The sequence below is a fragment of the Thamnophis sirtalis genome, unplaced genomic scaffold (genome assembly GCF_051295495.1).
Source record: "Thamnophis sirtalis isolate CommonGarterSnake01/CBP01778 unplaced genomic scaffold, rThaSir2_p1.2 scaffold_6, whole genome shotgun sequence".
Lineage (NCBI taxonomy): Eukaryota > Metazoa > Chordata > Lepidosauria > Squamata > Natricidae > Thamnophis > Thamnophis sirtalis.
The window spans coordinates 64967830-64989574 of NW_028261386.1; the positions used below are offsets into that span (position 1 = coordinate 64967830).

The 21745-nt window shown below is 37.6% G+C and overlaps 1 protein-coding gene across 3 annotated transcripts in view; it reads left to right on the forward strand.

Annotated features, from left to right (window-relative positions):
* ADSS2 (adenylosuccinate synthase 2) overlaps nt 1-21745 on the forward strand; it is a 48628-nt gene that overhangs the window by 19179 nt on the left and 7704 nt on the right. For 2 of the 3 annotated variants that reach the window (XM_014057255.2, XM_087718012.1), the window contains exons 2-12: nt 6770-6872; nt 9027-9095; nt 10283-10333; nt 12172-12238; nt 14558-14665; nt 14880-14961; nt 16718-16844; nt 17619-17773; nt 18447-18571; nt 20921-21018; nt 21490-21639. In XM_014057255.2, the coding sequence (XP_013912730.2) occupies nt 6770-6872; nt 9027-9095; nt 10283-10333; nt 12172-12238; nt 14558-14665; nt 14880-14961; nt 16718-16844; nt 17619-17773; nt 18447-18571; nt 20921-21018; nt 21490-21639 (1135 nt within the window). The remainder of the gene's footprint in view (nt 1-6769; nt 6873-9026; nt 9096-10282; nt 10334-12171; nt 12239-14557; nt 14666-14879; nt 14962-16717; nt 16845-17618; nt 17774-18446; nt 18572-20920; nt 21019-21489; nt 21640-21745) is intronic. The other variant, XM_087718013.1, reaches the window with a different exon arrangement.

Genomic DNA, 21745 nt, shown 5'->3' on the forward strand with positions numbered 1-21745 from the left:
GCAAGGAGGGGGTGGATTGACAGCAAGGGTCCGTACCGCTGCTTGCCTTAAAGCTCTCGCCTAACCGAGTTCTGGGGTTGCAGCCGCTGCTCGCCGTTCCCTCAACTTGGATTTTGCCCTTTAATCAGTGGGGTGCGTGCTGGGAGGAATCTCTCCTCTCCTCCTGGTACGCACCTCACTGCCTAAAGCGCTTCCTCTCGCCCGCCCGATCTCTGCTGCGGGCGAAAGAGAGCAGTTTAATCAGTGGTGTGTGTGCTGGGAGGACAGGAGAGATTCCTGAAAGCACTTTAATCAGTGGGGTGCATGCTGGGAGGAATCGCTCCTCTCCTCCTGGCACGGACCTCCCTGCCTAAAGCACTTCCTCTCGCCCGCCCGATGTCTGCTGCGGGAGAAAGAGAACTGGGAGGACAGGAGAGATTCCTCCCAGCATGCACCCCACTGAAAGCACTTTAATCAGTGGGGTGCGTGCTGGGAGGAATCTCTCCTCTCCTCCTGGCACGCACCTCCCTGCCTAAAGCGCTTCCTCTCGCCCGCCTGATCTCTGCTGCGGGCAAAAGAGAGCAGTTTAATCAGTGGTGTGCGTGCTGGGAGGACAGGAGAGATTCCTCCCAGCACGCACCCCACTGAAAGCGCTGCCTTAGACTTAGTGTGGATGGGCGGGGGAGCGAGCGACAGCAGATGGGTGGGGGAGCGAGCGAGCTATAAAAGCGGGACTTTTTGAAAACTGCGCGGGGCGTGGGACAAACTGTAGAAAAGCGTGCCTGTCACGCTGAAAGCAGGACGTCTGGTCACCTTAATCTAGACACCACTATTGACAATCCTGAGGGACCATGGGTTCTCGGTGAACCTGGCCAAAAGCCACCTCCACCCATCCACTAATCTAATCCACCTAGGGGTTCTGATAGATTCAGAGGAAGGAAGGGTTTTTCTGTCATCAGAAAGAGAACTCTTCTTAAGATAGCTAGCTACACAGGTAGTCACGGGAGGTAGGGTGTCCTTAGTCACTTTATCCAAACTGCTAGTTACCATGGTTTCCGCCATTGGCATTGTCCCTTGGGCTCGCCTCCACACCAGAGACCTACAAGGGTTCCTTTTGCCTTTCCAATGAAGGCTCAGGAGCTGTTCCCAGACCAAGGTTCTTCTCCCAGCAGAAGTCTCCCACTCACTGATCTGGTGGACGTCCCTGGCGATAACCCAGGGCGAAGTCTTCAGAATGTATGACAGTAACCACAGATGCCAGCCTGTTCACATGGGGCGCTCACCTGCCAGGCGGAACTGACTCACAGCATCAATTGGTTGGAACTCAGAGCGGTCCGCCTGGCCCTGGTACAATTCCACCGCTCTGTCAAGGACAGGCACATTCTAGTCCTCACAGACAACATCGCAACCAAGGCTCATTTACACAGGCAGAGGGGGACCAAATCGAGGGCCCTTATGCGGGAGGCCAAAAGACTGGAACAGTGGGCCGAAAAGAATGTTCCCTACTTAAAGGCGGAACATATAGTGAGGGTGGACAACATCAGAGCCGATTGGCTCAGCTGGCCAGAAGTGGACAACTCGGAGTAGAGACTGCATCCGGCCATCTTCAGAGAGGTGACAGACTGCTTCAGCTGCCCAGAGGTTGACCTATTTGCCACCTCCCTCAACACCCAACTCCCGAGGTTCTACTCCAGATACCAAACACAGGGGACAGAGGGGACAGATGCTCTCTGAGGCCCGTGGCCCCAGGGATTTTTCTATGCATATCCACCCTTGCCCTGATTCCCAGGGTTATTCAAAAAATTCTTCGGGAGGTGGCGGAGGTGGTGCTGATTGTCCCCCTACTGGCCCAGGAGGCCATGGTTTGCAGATCTCCAATCGCTCTCGGTGGGCAGAGCGTGGAGAATTCCCCAGGTAAAAATATCCCTCAGCCAGGGGTCTCTGGAGCACGCGGAATCCCAATGGCTCCAGTTGACCACTTGGTGGTTGAGCGGAGCATCCTGAGGGAGAAAAGATTCTCCCCCAGGGTAAGGAGAAACCATTAGGGCCCTCCACGGAGCGCATTTACGGTGCAACCTGGCAGGCCTTTTCCGCATGGTGTAACTCCCGGGGACAGGACCCAATGAAAGCTACCATCCCCTTAGTGCTGGAATTCTTCCAGGCAGGCCTGGACAGGGGGTTAGCTCCCAACACAATTAGGAGCCATCTCATCTGTGCTTCTGTGCGGCAGAGCCCAGACACTCACTAACCTTTGCTCAGGCAGTTCCTGAAGGGGGCGTCCAACCTCAAACCACCCACAGTACATAGATACCCCTCCTGGGACTTGCACAAGGTGTTGGACGCTCTGACAGGGCCCCCGTTTGAGCCACTGCAAACAGTGTCACTAAAGTTTCTAACCCTTAAAGTGGTGTTTCTGATGGCTATCACATCCGCCAGATGGATATCAGAACTGCAGGCCCTGTCCGCCAGGGAGGACCTCTGCATTTTTCACCAGGACAGAGTGGTATTGCGGTTGGACCCCTCCTTCATACCTAAGGTGTGTTCATGCTTTCACAGGTTGCAGGAGCTGATTTTGCCCAATTTTTGTCCAGACCCTTCTCGTTCACTAGAGAGGAAGTGGCACACCTTAGATGTAAGGAGGGCTCTGAAGATTTACCTCAGAAGAACCCGGCCGAATGGAAAGTCTGAGGCCTTATTTGTCTCTTTCCAACCGGGGTCTCTGGGCAAGAAGGTGACCTCCACCACCATAGGCAGGTGGTTGAGGACCTGCATTGCTACGGCCTACCAGTCTCAGGGCATACAGTCACCGAGCCCCATCACAGCACACTCCACAGGAAGTGCGGTCACCACTGTGGCCTGGGCAATGCAGGCGTCATTGACAGAGATATATAGGGCAGCCACGTGGTCTTCCCCCTCACCCTTCGTGAGGAACTACAAGTTGGATACCTTTGCCTCGGCAGAGGCTTTGTTTGGGCGCAGGGTATTACAGGCGGTTCATAGGGCAGGGGACACACCCCACCAGGCTTAGTTTGGCCATGTTCCCTCAGTATGTGACCCTCCTTAGGGACGTGTTAGCTTTGGTACATCCCATCCTGGATACTCCTCCCCCCACTATGGAGAAAGGGCGTTGGTAGTTACCTGATATGCCTCTTCTCATAGTGGGGGAGGAGTATATCCAGACCAGTCCTGACATGGTAATGTAACATAGCAATAGCAGTTAGACTTATATACCGCTTCATAGAGCTTTCAGCCCTCTCTAAGCGGTTTACAGAGTCAGCATATTGCCCCCAACAACAATCTGGGTCCTCATTTTACCCACCTCGGAAGGATGGAAGGCTGAGTCAACTCTGAGCCGGTGAGATTTGAACAGCCAAACTGCTGAACTGCAGTCAGCTGAAGTAGCCTACAGTGCTGCATTTAACCACTGCACCACCTTGGCTCTCCCTGCCTAAAGCACTTCCTCATAACATGTGTTATGAGGGATGTTGCATTAATATGTTAAAGTTATAGCTCAATAAAAAGTTTTAAACCATAACAAAGGTCTGGAGTGGATGGCACGAGTCGGATAGAGTTCTTCGCCGATAACTGGGCAGTGCCTGGTGGACCAGGGGCATATCCCAAGAGCTTATCTGACTCAGTCCAATCAATGAGAGCATAAGGTCAACCCATCCTAGATACTCCTCTCCCACTATGAGAAGAGGTGTATCAGGTGAGTACCAACCCCCTTTTTCAGTTTTGCCATACCCCAAGAGGTTTCACAAAGCACGTAGCTCTAATGAAGGATTATCCCTATCTTTAGATAATAGTGGACAACCGTTTTGTGTGTGTATAGGAGGGTATTTACACTCTGGTTTTTTTTTTGGGATAGCACAACACGTCCAGTGGGGAATACTCAGAAGAATACTTATGAGTTTCATGTTGGAATTAAATATTTTATTTTGGATGAATGGAAGAGAAAATATAAAATGAATTAATGAGATTCTCAGATAAAGTATAGACAGATGCACAAGAAAGAGACTTTCTGAATTACGTGTGGTATTAAAGCACGTCAGAGATAATGTGGTCTATTTTTATAAATATTCCAATAAATAATACTGTATTGAAAAGTTGACTTTAAAATTTTAGTACACTGTCAAATATTCAATGCTATCATAGTTTTAAGCCTTCTTTCTTGGCTTTCTTGGAGAATTTCAATGGCCATGCTGAAGTTACTACTTACAAATACTCCTTGACCTAGGATCATAATTGAGCCTGGAATTTTGATTGTAAGTTATTGTAATAATTAAACGAGACACCCACATGGCCACCTAGCTCAATGACTACAGTCCCAGGTCTCTCACTTGTGATTGTTAAGCAATTATGCAGGTTAGGCAAAATTGCTGCCTACGAAGGTTCAGGAAGCTTTCTTCTATGGGCAGAAGGAAATTGCAACTTTGGGCTAGAAAACAGAAGCTTGGATCTTTGTGATCTGAACTTATTTTTCTCCAGTCCAGTACTGGAGTTTTCTTCCCCTCTGTGCACAGAATGGCTGTGTGAGGGTTGATGAGGGGCAAAATCAATCTGACAGGCAGTCCTTCCATTTTGAAAGACAACTGGCAGGAAAAGTCCATGCCAAGTGAGATTTTGGCACTGTGGATTTGTTGCAAGAAGCATTTGTTGCCAGCCTGGCTCCAAATGTCCCTTGCTGCAAGCACCTCATGCCACACTTTTTGACAGTAACATGGCTGCTGGCCAGAGGGATTCCATCTCATGTGAGGTTAAACCAGTCTGGAGGCAGACAATCTTCCACTCCCAGAAAAGCTGCTGAAAACTGTTTGTCCCAAAATGGATGCTAGTGGACCTTTTTTCAGTTAGCCCACTTCCCTCCCAGAGCCAGAAGAGATTCTGATAAGCAAATGGCAGTGGCTTGTGCCCTTCCCTCATTGACTTTCTTATGGAAGCGGCTGGCAGGGAAGATTTCAAATGTGATCCTATGATCACAGAGTGCTTAGAAACCCATTGTAAGTGTGAAAGTTTGCCAAGAGCCCAGATCTCTCTCACCTAACTGCAGGGACACTGCAATGACTGCAAACTTTAAGCATGGGTCATAAGTTTCTTTTTTCAACATCATAATTTTAAACCGATGTTGACTGAATGGTCGTTAAGCAAGAATTACAACAATTCAACAATACATGTATCCAATCATCACCATGGAACCTTTCTTAGTAAACCCTAGCACCTCATTGATTTGGAAGGGAACTTTTCACCTTTCTGACCTCGGTTAGGAACCCAAAACTCTAGGAGGTAGGCTGTCCACTGTTTAGTAGTCCTCATAGTCTGGAAATTATTTCTTATTTTGAGTTTGGATTTTCCTTTATGTCACTTTCCCATTGGTTCTTTCTGCCCTTCGATGTTATCTAGAATAAATACACACACTTTGGGGGGAGAGCTATTCAAGTACTGACTGCTATCTTGTCTCCCCTTAATTACTTCTTTTGTAGTCTAAATGCCCCCCTTATCATTTTTATCAGATGGTAGAGGACTTACATGAAGAACTTGGGGAGGTGGGGTAAAAATGCAGTTTTGCTATATTTTCTGTATTTCTTGGTAGGTCTTTTTTATTATTATTAACTGTAATATCCTTTTGGAAAGCTTGTTGAAATAGGATGTGGAGGGCAATGTTTTTACAGTTGTTTGTATCGCATCCAGAAAACAGTGGGGACTGTTTTTTGATACCTGATGTCTCAGCACATAGGACCCCTGTGAAGATACAACTATTTTATTGAGCTTTTAACTCATGATTTTAGTATTTGTTTATCTTTAATTTTAATTTGTATTGATAACTTTCATTCTGTTTTTCTTAATTTTTCTAGTTTGTCTTGACTGCTTACTCAAGCATTAAGGCAAGCTATAAATCAAGTAAGGTAGCTATAAAAGTAATTATTGTACTCCTCAATGCTTTTATTTTTTGATTGTTGCTGTTATTATTATGTGTGTGTCTATTTGTGTGTATTTCTTTTAGCAGAAATATTAGATTTGATGGCCAACTTGCACAAGTGGTTTACTGCACAGTCACTACTGTAGTTGTTCCATGAAAAGTTGCTCTATTTTAATGCTACATTCATTTGTTTATTTAGATGCTGCCCAGACAATAACTAACTAACTTCAGATTGACTCTTGGCAGCTCACAGTAAAAGATAATGTAAAAACAACAATATACATAAAAGAGTAAACAGATGTGAATGATAATTGTTAATGAGCAACATGCTAATTCATAGTTCAACCAGCACCTGGATGACATCTGCTACAGGAATACCTAAAACAAATAGCAAATACATGCTCCACTTTGCTAAGCATTATATTCAATTCTGATTTGCATAGACCACAAACTATAGACAAAGCCTTTCACTTTTCTTATAGATGTTTCTGATTTCTGGAGGAACCCATTAGAAATTCTGGATCCAAATGCACATATTTAAAAACTATTAAATTAATGGAAGTATCAGTGCTTTAAAGGATGAGATCTTTTTTTCATTAAAATAACCCACTACAGTCCTAAATTTATTTCAACTTATTGTCTCCGGTAATAATTTTACTTCCTTATTAATACACATATAAATGAAAAGACAGGTTGGAAGAAGCAGTCAAGTGAATATCACTCCACTCAAGAATATTCATATTTGTTTTTTGTTACTAAGATGTCTGTCTTCTAGCTGTAAAAAAGGGCATTGAAAGAATCAAATATCTTCAGTGAAAATATAATTTTTTAATATTTGTTTTTAAATAAAGCTAACATTTTTATTTTTATCAGGGAGGCAATAATGCTGGACATACAGTTGTTGTAGATTCTGTGGAATATGATTTTCATCTGTTACCCAGTGGTATCATCAATCCAAAAGTCACAGCATTTATTGGTAAGTGATTTTTTTTACTACTGTACAAACATACCATTCTTGAAGTTTCCTCAGTGTTTATGAAAATTTTGAAATACATCGTTCAGTAACTATAGTGAGGAAATACATGAGGACATATCTCACTTTCTGCAATATTTATCCAAATAAAGAAGGAAATACACTTTTCTAGACACCACCCATGTTAGTGGTATCTATGGAAATGATTTGTTTATTTTTGTTTATTCACAGGACCACACTATTTGTAGTTCTACTTCTGATGTGTAGCTTGATTTATAACAAGATGCGAAAAGTTAATACATCATTGAAACAATGCTAGGAAACCTCTCAAGTTAAGAGAGGAAAAAACAAAAAGTATCTTTATTGTATTTGGATATTGCTGTTGTTTTTAATTCCCTGGGTGAGTCTAATGCTAGTTTTGGGAGGAGGCTTTGTTAGACAAAACAATTTTATTATGCAATAAGTTGCTGATGGTAAGATTCCCCCCCTTCCCCCAAAAAATGCTCTTATAGGAAGAGCAAGCAAAAGCTAATAAAAGGAATTGCAGAGCTCTTGCTGTGTGCCACAGGGTGATCCATTTTGACATCAGAATTCAGGGTTGAATGAGTTACCATCTGTCTTCCCTAGCAAATGTAACTGAAATGCATAATGGAAAACAGGAGTGTATTTTTTCCTCTTCTGAGTCATTCCTATTTCCCTACATGAATATATTTTTCTATCTGCTTTATACATGAAAAATCAAGTTTTTATTGGTTAAAATGCACAAATAACAGGTCACCTATGTCTAAGTAAGTTCCCTATATCTGTTGGAACATTTACAAGTAAAAATCACGATACCCACTCATGCAAGTCTGACAGTAGGGCAGGCAGAAGCCAAATACGTTCTTCAAATAGTAGATGTATTCAGCAGCACTATGTTATAGAGGAGCCCACCCTAACTTTACATTCCTTTAGCTGTCTTGGACTACAGCTCACCTTATCCTCAACCATCACAATAGAAGTTGCAGTCTGAAGAATCCGTAGGGACAACTTTCAGGAATACCTGCAAACATAGCTCCTCTTTTTGAAACATAACAGCAATTACACCACAGAGATTTAAGAAAATATGTCTTGCTTAAAATTCCCATAATGGCATCTATAAGAACCAATGCACCCATCTACCGCTGTCCTATACAATGAGAAGCTGGCACAGTATAAAGCAAAGAGTTACACTATTCGTTTTATTTGGAGAAAATATATTTTGACTTTACAGAGATACTTTAGACATTCTTAGAAATTTAAAATGCCACTGGAAGGTTCTGGCTTGTCTAATAGGATGACAAAGTTAAGTTGGTGCTTATAATTGTGGGGAATGAAAACAGGTGGGAATTTTTGCCTTTTACACAGTGGTTGCTACGGATCATATGAACCATGTAATAAATGATATGCCCCTATGGGGCAGCAATTTTGTGAGAGCAGTCACAAAATTGGGGAGGGGGGCAAAATCAGGCACAAAGCATTGTGGGACACTATGGAATACCTAAAAGTAATATTATATTATATATATGGGAAGGCTATTTTAGATTCATTTCTATTTATCTGTTGTTGTTTTGGGGAAGAAAGAAGTTTTAAATGCAGGGTTTTTTCTTTCTTTCAAAATTACCATTAATGTGGTAGTTTAAAATGTTGATGGCAATAACCTGCAAAAAAAAAAAAGTATACATACCATTGAAGTAATTCCAGGTTAAATTGTAAGCTCTGATACAAGTAATAAGTAGAGGTTAGTTCATATTAACCAGCTATAGTGTAAAAGTAAGATCTTCAAACTCTTTGGTCTGTAACCAGTGGCTGGTTTATGCTGTTTGAGACTGCTTACTCTTAGGTCTCCACATTTGTATTAATTTCTCTACTGAATGAATAACCACCCTACCATACCTGTATTATCCCAGAAGTTCTGGAGCTTCAGTGGAGGAGCAATTGGGAGAGAGGGTGAGAAAGTAAAATGACAGTGCTTTGCTTTGTGTGAGAATAAGTACTTCCTTGCAAACCAAAATCACCAATATGTGATAAAAATATGATATATGTAATAGTATTTGGATTATTTTCTCATACTTCAAACTGTGATCTTTGGAAGAGAGCTCACATTTTTCTGAACTTTTTAAAAATATTTTTCTCCAGGGAATGGTGTAGTAATTCATCTGCCAGGATTGTTTGAAGAAGCAGAGAAAAATGTTAAAAAAGGAAAAGGTGAGAATATCTTGGTAAGCTACAATTTGAAGTAGTTCTCATGGTCTCCTCACAACAGTATACTAGAACTGAGTGTTTCAGTTGCTGTTCCAAGGTGCTGTTCTCATTCAGTTGCCTTATATTCAATTAGCAATTTGATAAACAATTCCCTTTGGCTTTTTAAAAAGAAAACATTTCTTTCATGCAGCTAATATCTAACAGTACAGTGCTCCAAAATGGAAATGATGTTAGTATGATACTAAATTAGATAATCCTTAGCTCCGTGTAACGAAGTGAGCTCCTGTTACATGTCCCAGCTTCTGCCAACCTAGCAGTTTGAAAGCACGTAAAAATGCAGGTAGAAAAATAGGAATCACCTTTGGTGGGAAGATTCTGTGCACCTTCGGCGTTTAGTCATGCCGGCCACAACACCACGGAGGCATCTTCAGATAGTGTTGGCTCTTCGGCTTTGAAATGGAGATGAGCACCGCCCCCTAGAGTCGGGAACAACTAGCACATATGTGTGAGGGGAGCCTTTACCATTATCTTTAAATTAGATAATATCCAATAGCACATTGTGAAAAAAAATAGAAATATAGACATTCGAAAAATATAGAAACACATATAGAAAGTGGAAGAACAGACTTATCTGAACCAATTTCCAAAAGCATCCCACAGTTCTGTTCTCTAACTTTATCAGCTAGGAAGGTTTTTCAGAGCAGTTTTGAAAGACATAGAATTTGCGGAGGAAAGGACGTCTTACTGCTTGAATACAAGTTCATTGATGTGATGTTAGAAACCCCACCCAGGTTTTTAGTAAAGTTCAAGGTTTAGAAATTTCATTGTGCCACTATGAAAATGGCACATTTTAGAATGGATTTTAAAAAAATTAAAGACCTCAACTGCGGTAGCAATATATAGTTTTCTTGACAGCAATATGGAAATGGTTTGCTGCTGATTTTCTCGGGGATTTTTCCTTTTTCCTTTCTGCTCTAGCTTAAAGGCCTGGAATTCCCAAATGATCTCCCAACCAAGCACTAACCTGGACTGATACTTCATAGTTTTTTTGAGATAGGCTCAGATGATTAGAAGAAATGCTATGCATACTTGAGTGTAATAACAATTTGACTTTGGAGAATATGCATGGGATTGTATTATTAAACACTGACAAATAAAATTAATGAGTATACCTAATATTTCTTCAAAAGGTTTAGAAGGCTGGGAAAAAAGGCTAATTATATCGGACAGAGCCCATATTGGTAAGTAATTATGTATAGTTCTTTACTAAGTCTTCAGAAGTTATGATTACTGGATGAACTACTTATCAATTCTTAAAGTGTTTGTTGCAATTCCAAATGCCATATTTTTGGATCTGCAGTATCCTAGGACATCCAGGAGAAAATATTAAGTTAATGCCTCAAGCCATTTTTTTCTGATTATACTTCATCTCACTGAGATTTTGATTCTAAAATTAGCTTAGTGTTGTAGAATCAAATGCTGGCTTTTGTCATTTTAAAATAACTTTTTCAACAGGGTCATTCTTCTCTCCAGTTAGTTTGGCAACTAAATTGCTTAGCCAGGGAATACTGCCTATTCCAGGCTTATTTCTGCATTCACATTCTTAGCATCAGATTCACATAACAAGTGCTGACTTTGATTACATTGTTTAACCAAATCTTGACTCAAGCAGATATCTTTTCATCAGAAAAAAATTGAAAGTAATTCTTTAGCACCTTTCACTCAGGCAATCAGTTGCAATGAGAATTTTTTCAAGAAAAATAAAAATTTAGTCAAGAAAAAAATGGTATTCTGGGAAATGTAGGCTTCCAAAAGTATCATTTGCTTATTGTGTACTGTGAGTACTATAATTAGATTAGGTAGATTAACAGAGTTGGAAGGGACCTTGTAGGTCATCCAGTCCAACTCCCCCCCCCCCCAACAGGAGACTCTACACCATCCCTGACAAATCTCCCCTTGAAAACCTCCAGTGATGAAGCTCCCACAATGTCTGAGAGCAAGCTGTTCCATTGGTTGATTGCTTTCAGTCAGAAAATTTCTCCTTATTTCTAGGTTGAATCTCTCCTTGGTCAGTTTCCATCCATGGTTCCTTATTTGGCCTTCAGATGCCTTGGAAAATAGCTTGACCCCTTCCTCTCTGTGACAGCCCCTCAAATATTGGAAGACTGCTATCATGTCTCCCCTGGTCCTTCACTAGACAAGCCATATCCAGTTCCTGTAACTGTTCTTCATATGTTTTAGTCTCCAATCCCCTAATCATCCTGGTTGCTCTTCTATGCTATATATAATGCTACTATGATGTATATAATGCTACATATAATGCTACTACTTTGCTACTATAATTAATGAGGAAAATTTGCCTGCTCGTACTGTAAACGGTCTGAGTCCCAAGATCATAGTTACCCATTCATTACTGATTAGGATTATGTGCCATTAAGTTGTTTCAACCCTACAGTTCATATAAGATAGATTTTCTCCAGGACAGTTATCATTTCTGAGAAGCCTCATTAAATATTTATTGTTTAACCATGGGTAAGGAATCAACAGTCTGCCATCTGGAAAGCTTCTTGTTCTGATTCGTGACATCTCATCCACACCACTTCATTAAATAGGCTTTTAAAAGTTTTCCACTGGCTATGCAAGAATGATTTGGGTGTGGATTGTTAACTAAAGAGAAAAGTTGGAACTAAGCAATCATTACAGCCCATGAAAGGGTTTTTTATAATGTTAATTTCAGAAGGTTCTTTGTTTTACCGTATGTTTGTATATGAAATTGCAGTGGAAAGGCTCACCAATTTAACTGAGACTGTCCACAATTGTCACATTATTAGATTCTGCTTGAGAAGGAGTTTTAAAAAATATTGAAAAATATTTTTATTTGCAGCATAGTACAATATAGTTTACAATTGCCGCATTTCCAGTTTTGCCAAATTAGAATGTTTAGTTTATAAACAATTTTTCTTCTGGTGTTTTCTGCTGGATCTTTTGAATAGTTAGTTGTTAAGAAAAATCCAAAAGGAACTCCAAAATGTAAATTTGTATAGAAGTCCATTCATTTTGTACTCTTGAAATTCCTTAGTATTTGACTTCCACCAAGCTGCTGATGGCATTCAAGAACAACAAAGACAAGAGCAAGCAGGGAAAAAGTATGTTGTACTTTGTCAAATATCTTACTCTTTTTAATGTCATGAAAGGTCTTTTTTGGTCAATCCTACCAGAATATTTAAGGACATTTTATAATAAGACGATTCAAAACCTGTTTATAGGATTCTGAAACATCTATAAATTCCTACTTATTTTTGTATATTGATGAGGCAGGAAGTTTAAAGGTTTAAAAAGTAAGATTTTTTAGCAACCCAAATTGTACAATCAAAATACACGCAGTATATGTTTTGTTCAGTAAACTTGGTTTTAAATTTTAAGCCTCAACCTCGAGGCTTACATATAACTCAAGGAATATATTAGAAAAAGTCTCTGTTTTCTAATGTTGAATATGATTGTAAAGATCAGTTACCTGTTAAGAATATAATAAATCTTGTTCTTGATCAATAATAGAAAATATGTCCGAAACTTCAGGATCAGAATGCAACATGTTGTTGTAAACAGTGCATTCTAGAGATTAAGAACTTTGAACTAAACTTAATACATACAATCATGAAATCTTGTTCAGAATCAGGAAAAATAGCTGTTATTAAATAAAATTGTTTAAGAGTCTAACTATGAAAGTGTTGAAATGGCAGCAATAATCATTAATGATGTATACAAGGAGGAAAGGGTCAGCACTCTTTGTTTGCTTGTTATTTTATTTGTGTATGTTTCTATCTGTCATGCCAAAAACAAATGATCAAATTTGTAGGTTTTTTTTTACTCTTCCTTCACATACAGTAACAAAATATACAAAAAATTGATTTTAGTTTCATCCATGCAGTGCCAAACAATTTTTTCAAATATTTAATAAGTCCATTTAAAAAACACCATCGCCATCCTGATGGATTCCCTTTAAACATGTAAAATAAAAATACGGAAAACTGCTTTTTATCATAATATAGGAAGAGGCGATATCAGATTATTGATGATTTGGTTTTTTTTGTATGGGTATTAAATTGTTCCATGCAAAAATCCTATAACAACAACTCTGTCTAGTTTTGTTTTTAATATTTGCTATGTTTTAAAATGTAATTTATTTGAATAGAAAGCTTTTTTGCTACTGATACCAAATAATGACAAAATATAATCCAGTTGCACCTACAAATTGGCAAATATATTTTTACCATTTATTTAATATTTACTATACTAATATTTATTAATTACTAAGATTTTTTGCTGGAATAAGGGTTCCCTGTGATGTCACACTTACAATGACAGAAGCACAGATAAAAGATTGGTTTTGGGGGTTGGGGTTATTTTCTCTTCAATATCTGAGTGAAGACTCAGTTGTTAAAATGTAGTAATTGTAAACCCCATATATTAGAATCTTTTATTCTTAATTTACATTGTCTTAGAGCATTAAGCTTTTATTGAATATTGGTACAGATCAGCTGAGTAATATTATAGCAATTTGGTACAAAATATAGCAAACTCTTTCTGTTTTTTATAGCAGCTGAGATCATACATTACATTAATTCAGTATGTGCTTTGTCTGATTTAGGCTTAGAATGATGTGCGAATACAGACATTGTGGTTTGAGATCCAACATTTATATTTATATGTTAGTTTATTCAAATTATTGTTAAAAACCTTAGTTTAGTACAATATATAAACTGCTTCCTTTATTTGTGGTTAGAGGCCAAAAGCTGAATAATTTGAGGGTCAGGTGTGGATCTAGATAACATAGATGTATGTCCTATATACTGTAGGATTTAGGACAATAAAACTTTACTTCCAAATGTGAAAGAAGACTTTGTAACCACTCTGAATGAGAATATCTATATAATTTTAATTTGAATAACCTTAAAATTCAACAGTGTTGCAAATTGTTTTCACACTGCTTTATGTTAAAGCAATCTGTAACATGCTAATAATCACACTATTAAAATTCAGAGAAATCTATGTAAAATTTGTGTAAATTTTCAAATAATGTAAAATGTGTATTTTTATGTTTATTATATTTAACAACAGAAAGTTAATATTTAAACTCTGTGTGAAGACCGATACATATCTGCAAATACATACATACATTTAAATTATTTATATCAGTATTTGCAAAAGTCTGCCACTGACAATGGTTGTCTGCCTTTTATCGTACTTGCTTGCATTCTGCCCTTTTTCAATCCTCCCCTTGGATGCTCACATGAGAGCAAGTTTAACTCCTATGAGTGGAGTTTAATTCCTATGCCCGGGGAGTAGAAGCCAGCAAAATGAATTTTATTTTAAAAAATATTAACAAGAAATCAGTTATCACATTTGAGAGTCAATCAGATTGTGTAGTATGTGTGTGTGTTTTTTTATTTTTTTGTGTTTTAAAGCTTGGGAACCACAAAAAAGGGAATTGGTCCAGTGTATTCTTCTAAAGCAGCTCGAAGTGGGCTCAGAATGTGTGATCTAGTTTCTGACTTCAATGAATTTTCAGAAAGGTAATGATTTCTCTAGTGTAATGTTACATTCTGTGTATATTTATTACTAGGGCAATTAGTTTTCTCATTTGTAGATTCTGATTTTCATACTCCTTGCTGGATTTCTCACTTATACGTTTCTCACTTTTCACTTTCTAAAAGCAAAGTCTTTATCAAAGATTTGTGTGAATGTTTTACACATATAATAGAATACAAAGTTTCTTTTACTTTTTAGATTCAAAATGCTGGCTAATCAGTACAAATCTGTTTACCCTACATTAGAGATTGACATTGAAGGAGAATTGAAGAGATTAAAGGTAAAAACACAGAAATGGCCTGTTAGCTGATGGATTTTTCTATGTATGTTTCCTCTACTGAAAGGGCTTTAAAGAAAACAGAAAGAGACAACAGTAATAAATATCTATAAAGTTTTCTGAGAAAAGATTGTCATTGTATATTGCTGTGAAAAGGTATTTAGTGATTAAATTGTTTTATAGTACTGTTTCAGAGGAAGTCATCTCTTGGAAAAGTGATAACTTATGGATGGATAGGCATTTATTTTGTAGCATCAGAATACTAAACAATCCTTTATAACATTAGAACTCAGAATCATCTGGTGAAGTTGACTGGTAGAAAATTTGGTACAACAAAGTCTGTTTGAGTCTGTCATTTGTACTTCTATAACTGACTAGTTATAGAATACAGCAACCAAACAGGACAGGTACAGACTCCAAGAGATAATTAAGATTGCAGAAAGAACAATTGCAACCAGCCTGCCTTCCATAGAAGACCTATATATTGTGCGGGTCAGAAGGGAGGCTGAGAAGATACCTGGAGAACCCTAGATATAAACTGTTTCAACTTCTTCCCTCAGGATGGGGCTAGAGAGCATTGTATGCCAAAACAATTAGACCCAAGGACAGTTTTTTGCCTCATGCCATCACTCTATCGAACACCCTAATTCTCACAATGCTGTCTAATGTCAGTATATTACTCATGTAATGTGGTTGTAGTATTATTTATCCTTCTTATTTCGTTCTTTCCTGCCCCCTTTTATTGGTGTTATTATTCTGTTACATTGCATGTACAGTGAGTGCTTCTGTACCAGAGACAAATTCTTTGTGTATCTAATCACACTTGGCCAAATAAAGTATTTAATTCAATTCAATTCAAGTTTGATAATCCTAAGTGGCCAGGAGGAGAAATTACCAGAATTGGAAGCATAGCTGTGACTAATAACCTACCCAACAGCAAACTTCAGCTCTGAGCCAGGAACTTCATCAAACTAGAAACCCGTGACTGCGGCTTGAAAAGACAACCACTACTAAAGAGAGATTGCACCTGTCTTAGAATAAGATCATTATAATTCATTATACTTTTCCACTAATGGAGGCAATGCATATTATAGAAGATAACTGGGAAGTGACAAGGCACTAAGTTCATACAGAAGAGTAATAAGGCATTCCACTGTTCTTTAAGAAAAAGGAATGAATAAAAAGCAAGTCCTTAGAGAATGTAATGTTGCAGGATGTGGTGGTGACCATTGACTTTAAAGATTACAGGTGATGTTTATTTTAAAAAAATCAAAAATATCTATAAGATGACACTGAAATCTATGTTCAGATTTAGAAAAGTACCACAGAATATTATTTACTATGAGCCAGAGGGGAAGGAATAACTAATTGCCTTCCTGTTGTTTGCAGTTTTGCTGAGAGTATTTGATTGGCAAATATTATTAGTTTGATCATATAGACTTTTTATTTGATCCCATGTGGATGTTTTTAACTTTTAATGCAAGAAAGAACATTCTTGTTTCCATCTCACTCATACATTTCTTTCATACAAAGAGTAGCTCATTGGTATCCATAACTTCATTTAAAGCAGGGCACTTAAACCAGCTTTCACCAAACTGGCACAATCTAGTCCTCTGAATTTCAAAAGGATATCTTGTTAGGAAGACATACAACTTTTATTATTATATTTAGCCCAATGTCTACATTGCATTTTACTATTTATTGCATATCACAATATACTAATTTAATTCTAATCTATGCAACACTCTAATTTGTCTAGAGCTATTGTGAAAGAATCAAACCAATGGTGAAGGATGGGGTATATTTTATGCATGAAGCTTTGCATGGCTCTCCAAAGAAAATTTTAGTAGAAGGTGCAAATGCAACATTATTAGACATTGATTTTGGTAAGTATGAATAATAAAATGTGTCCACTTCTAAAAAATGACTATTATGCAAATGACACCTCAAATGACTTTTCATGTCCTTTGGAGATGAGTGCTTTTATTCCACAAAGGATAATTTATTCCATTAAAGCTTATATTACAGCTTAGTCTTTAATGTGCCATAGAACTCTTTGGTTTGGTAGTATTATAAATTCTAGGTAATGTAAATACTTTTGAAAAACCTATTTTTAACTAGAACATATTGAAAGTGATTGCCAATTCTGTGACCTCCCCACCCCCCATTCTAATGATGATACAGATGAAAATATGCTTTAAAATTGTCCAGAATTTGGAATGTAAAATGTTGAGGTAAGTTTCTTCAAATGGAACAAGTTTTCTCCTTCAAATTTTATATCCAGAAGTATACTTTAAAAATCCTGCATTCCAAATAATGAGAAACAGATATACCTTTCTTCTGATAGATACTGCGATGATATAATGGAACACAATTAAATATGTGCATATCTGTTAGATAGCACATATAACACACATTAAGATAGTGCACATAATTTACTAGAAAGCATTTCTGAATTAAACAGAAGTGTAAAAATATCCTTGCAGTTAGCTGTAAATTTTGCATGGGATAAGTAGGTGTTAAATAAAGCATGAATTAGAGCTACAGGTATATATCTCAGCGAAAATGTTTCTTGGTATAAAAGGACACAATTTATATATTTTTGTTGTAACAATACAGATCTTAAAATTTAGGAATCCTTTATTAACCTGTGTTAATAGGCACTTATCCTTTTGTGACCTCGTCAAATTGCACTGTGGGAGGTGTTTGCACTGGCTTAGGTATGCCACCTCAGAATGTGGGTGAAGTATATGGAGTTGCAAAAGCATATACAACTAGAGTTGGGATTGGTGCCTTTCCTACAGAACAAAACAATGTAAGTATAATGTTAAAATAAATATACATGGCCTCAAGTGTCATGCATGTAATTTCCCATAAAATTAAGTAAATATTTTAATAGCTATTTTCCCAGTAGTAGAGATGTCTGTGGAGATTCTCAGTCATGGTTGTCCAAAGACAGCCTGTTGAAGGTTTTATCTTTACCCTTAGGGTTATCTGAATCAGAATGCAAATGGGACTGCTTCTTGAGATTGCTGAAAAGACTGTATTGTAGACAGGGGATAGGTGGTGTCATACCCCCCCTTCCTGTTCAATCTTAATAAAGCTAATTCAAGCCAGTGGTCCCCTCTGTCCAGAATGTGGACTTTGCCGTCTTCAAAAGAGTGACCTTTCTCTTTCAGAATCTTGTCCCAATTAAAATGTCCCATCAGAACAAGATTCAGTAGTCCATTTAAATTTGAAAAACAAAGGCCATTTGTAGCATATAGTCATTAAATGCCATTAATAGGTTTGTGAGAAAATTGCTTATTCTGCTAGTATTTTTAAATTACCTGACATTAATAAAGGAAGCTTCAATATTTTTATCTTGTTTCCTATATGTTAACTTGGGTAGAATGTAAAATATACTTTATTTTGTTACAAATACATTTGGTTTATAAGTTGATAAAATTGTTTCAAGATAGTATCAATACCATGTTGGGTTTTTATAGGAAATTGGGGAATTGCTACAGACACGAGGAAAAGAGTTTGGCGTGACCACAGGGCGAAAGAGAAGATGTGGCTGGCTTGATCTTGTATTGCTTAGATATGCACACATGATCAATGGATTCACTGCGTGAGTAATGTTTACTGGTTTCATATGGCCTCCTTATTGACTGGTATATATTACGTATTTTGTAAATTATTCCAAAATAACAGATGAAACAATCATTACCAAATAACAAAATTCCACTTTTTTTTGAATGTCATTGTAGAAAGTAATGATTTAATAATGGATATTATTGTAAGACTTTTGTGTCTATACTAATTTTACGTATTTCATGATGGAAATATAGTATAGGTAGTCCTCGACTTACAACCACAATTGAGCCAAAATTTCTGTTGCTAACTGAGACAGTTGTTAAGTGAATTTTGTCCCATTTTACAACCTTTGTTGCCACAGTTGTTAAGTAAATCACTGCAGTTGTTATTTTAGTAACACGGTTGTTAAGTGACTCTGGCTTAACTTTAGTTGTCAGAAGGTCTCAAAAGGTGATCACATAGTCATGGGATACTGCAACCCTCATAAATATGAGTCAGTTGCCAAGCATCTGAATGTTGATCACAGGATGCTGCTATGGTTGTATGTGTGAAAAACGGTATAAGTCAAGTTTTTTCAGTGCCATTGTAACTTTGAAAGGTCAGTAAATGAACTGTTGTAAGTTGTATATTAACAGTGGGCTGTCTGTTTTGAATTTAAATAGGGAATTGTTAGGGTGACAGGGCTTGGGCAGATTGGTTAATGATATTAACAGCAGCTGGTTTTTTCCCCCTGAGTAGTAAATTATATCTAGCTCAATTTTCTATCACTGCATTTCTTTTCTGTGTTTAAGTTTACCTCTAAGAAAATGTGATTCACATGAGTTGATAGAATTCAATATAGATGAGAATATGTCTTGCATTAATTAAAGTTTTAGGCATGCTTTTTGATTTTTTTCAATTCACTTAAGTTTTCCTCATTATAATATTGTTCCTAGAAATGTGTTCTAGGAGAGGAATAGTAGTTTTTTTTTTCCTGAAAATGGAGGGTACAGCACCGGAGTTAAGCAAGGGGACATATTGGTTGCCTTATGGGGTAGACTAGACTGAAAACATGACTGTATGAGCCAATTTTTTACTGTAAGGTATTAACAGAATCTTACAAATCTGAAATCTCTTGCCACCCAGCATCAAAAAAGGGGGGAAATCTCTTCTGAGCCTCAGATCCTGCCCACATTTCTGCTGCAGGCTAAGCTACCTCTTATCTGTCTGTTCCTTTGGTTTTGTCTGGTTGCTCTTTGTCCCACATACCATTGACCTATCTATTCAAATAGGTCTTGTTTGGTTAATAATATAATTATAGAAATTTTCAAAGGTGATGCTCACCAGTAGTGGCTTCCTGCTCTGAAATTTCTTTTCTAGATAGATCATTATTTTCTAGGTAAAACAAATATATTTTAATACTTCTAAGTCTTTCAATATAGTAATATTTTAACTAGTATCTCATGCTACATGAAGATTTCAATCAAAATTTGTTACTACAGTTATTCCATTTTTGCTGTTCAGAAATAATTATTGTGTTTTTAGCTTTTGTTTTTATTTTAATTTTAGATTTTGTATATTAAAATGGTTTGTATACTGTCCTAGCAAAAAAATAGCTTTTAAACATATTGTATATTTTTGAAGAAAAATACCGTATTTTGGGGAGTATAAGATGCACCCCCCCCCCAAAAGAGGGTCTTATACACTGAATACAGCATTTTTGGCCTGCTGAAACCTTGCCCCCTTCACAAAAATAGATGTGCATAGCCTTTAGGAAGCTTGTACAGTGCTCCCAGAGGCTGGGGAGGGCAAAAACAAGTGAAAAAATGGGCTTTTTTTGCTTATCCCCCCCCCCAGCCCGCAGGAACATTCTACAAGCTTCCTAAAGGCTATGCATGCCCCTTTTTTGGCAAAAAAACCAGGCCCATTTTCAAGAAAAACGGGCCTGTTTTGCCCGTTATTGCCCCCAGCCCCTAGGAGCACTTTGTAGGCCTCTCAAACTCTCTGCATGTCCCATTTTTCACAAAAAATGAGGTGTGCAGAGGGTTTGGGAGGTCTGCAGAGTGCACTTACTTTTTTTAAAAAATTACCTCTTCAAAATCTTGGTGCATCTTATACTCTGAAAAATAAGGTAATAGCAGTAGCTGTGTGCAGATTCTAAAAAAGAAAGCTGCCATTTTTCAGTGGTACTATTGGCACCATAGTATATTGAACTACAATTACATCTGCAGGCAGCTAACCGGCACTTCAACTCTAGTGATTAACACTGCAATTTATTTGATGTAATTTAATATTCAGTCAAATCCTGAGTAGATAATATTTTCAGAAAGTAAATTTCAGTTTAAAATCCAAGAGTTTATGTTTGCCTACAAATAACTAAAATGCAAGCATTTCTTTTAAACAGGCTGGCTCTTACCAAATTGGATATTTTGGATGTATTTCCTGAAATTAAAATTGGCATTGCCTATAGATTAGATAATAAAATCATACCTCATTTCCCAGGTAAGAAAATTTAAATGGACCAAACATGTTCATTCTACAATGTTACTGCCATTAAAAAGATATGGTTACTATTAGGTGTGTTCCATTGCTTCAGTAGGTTTTGTTGATACAATTATATATATTTCATCTATAAAGAAAGTACAGTTCCCTGCATTAATACTTGGGTAAGGAACTTTCTCCTCTTTGATAGATATAAGACTTCAGTTTTCTATTTTCATTCATTTTGTAAACTATCAAAGGGATGATTCAGTTACCATTTTAAGATGGGCTTATATTCTACAATTCAATGATTGGATAGCTAACCTTATTTTTATGAATGTTTTTCTGTGATCAAAACAATTGTTCTGGACCCCGAATAATTAATTATTTAGTTACTTTGGCTATAGAAATTCCTGAGCACAATAATTGATTAGTCTTATGTTGTGGTAACATAAATATAATTCTATTAATCTGGTTCTTTTTTCTTCTCAGCAAACCAAGAAGTCTTAAATAAAGTAGAGGTGCAGTATGAGACCTTCCCAGGATGGAAGAAAGATATATCAAATGCAAGGACATTTGATGAATTGCCTGTAAATGCACAAAACTTTGTTCGATTTATAGAAATGGAGCTCGGCATTCCAGGTAAGTGCATCGCAACTGCATATTTGAAGGAATACTGGGGGAATCATACTTTTGTACAATTCATACTTTTGTTGTTAGCTACTTCTAGCAATCAAATTATCTTCTG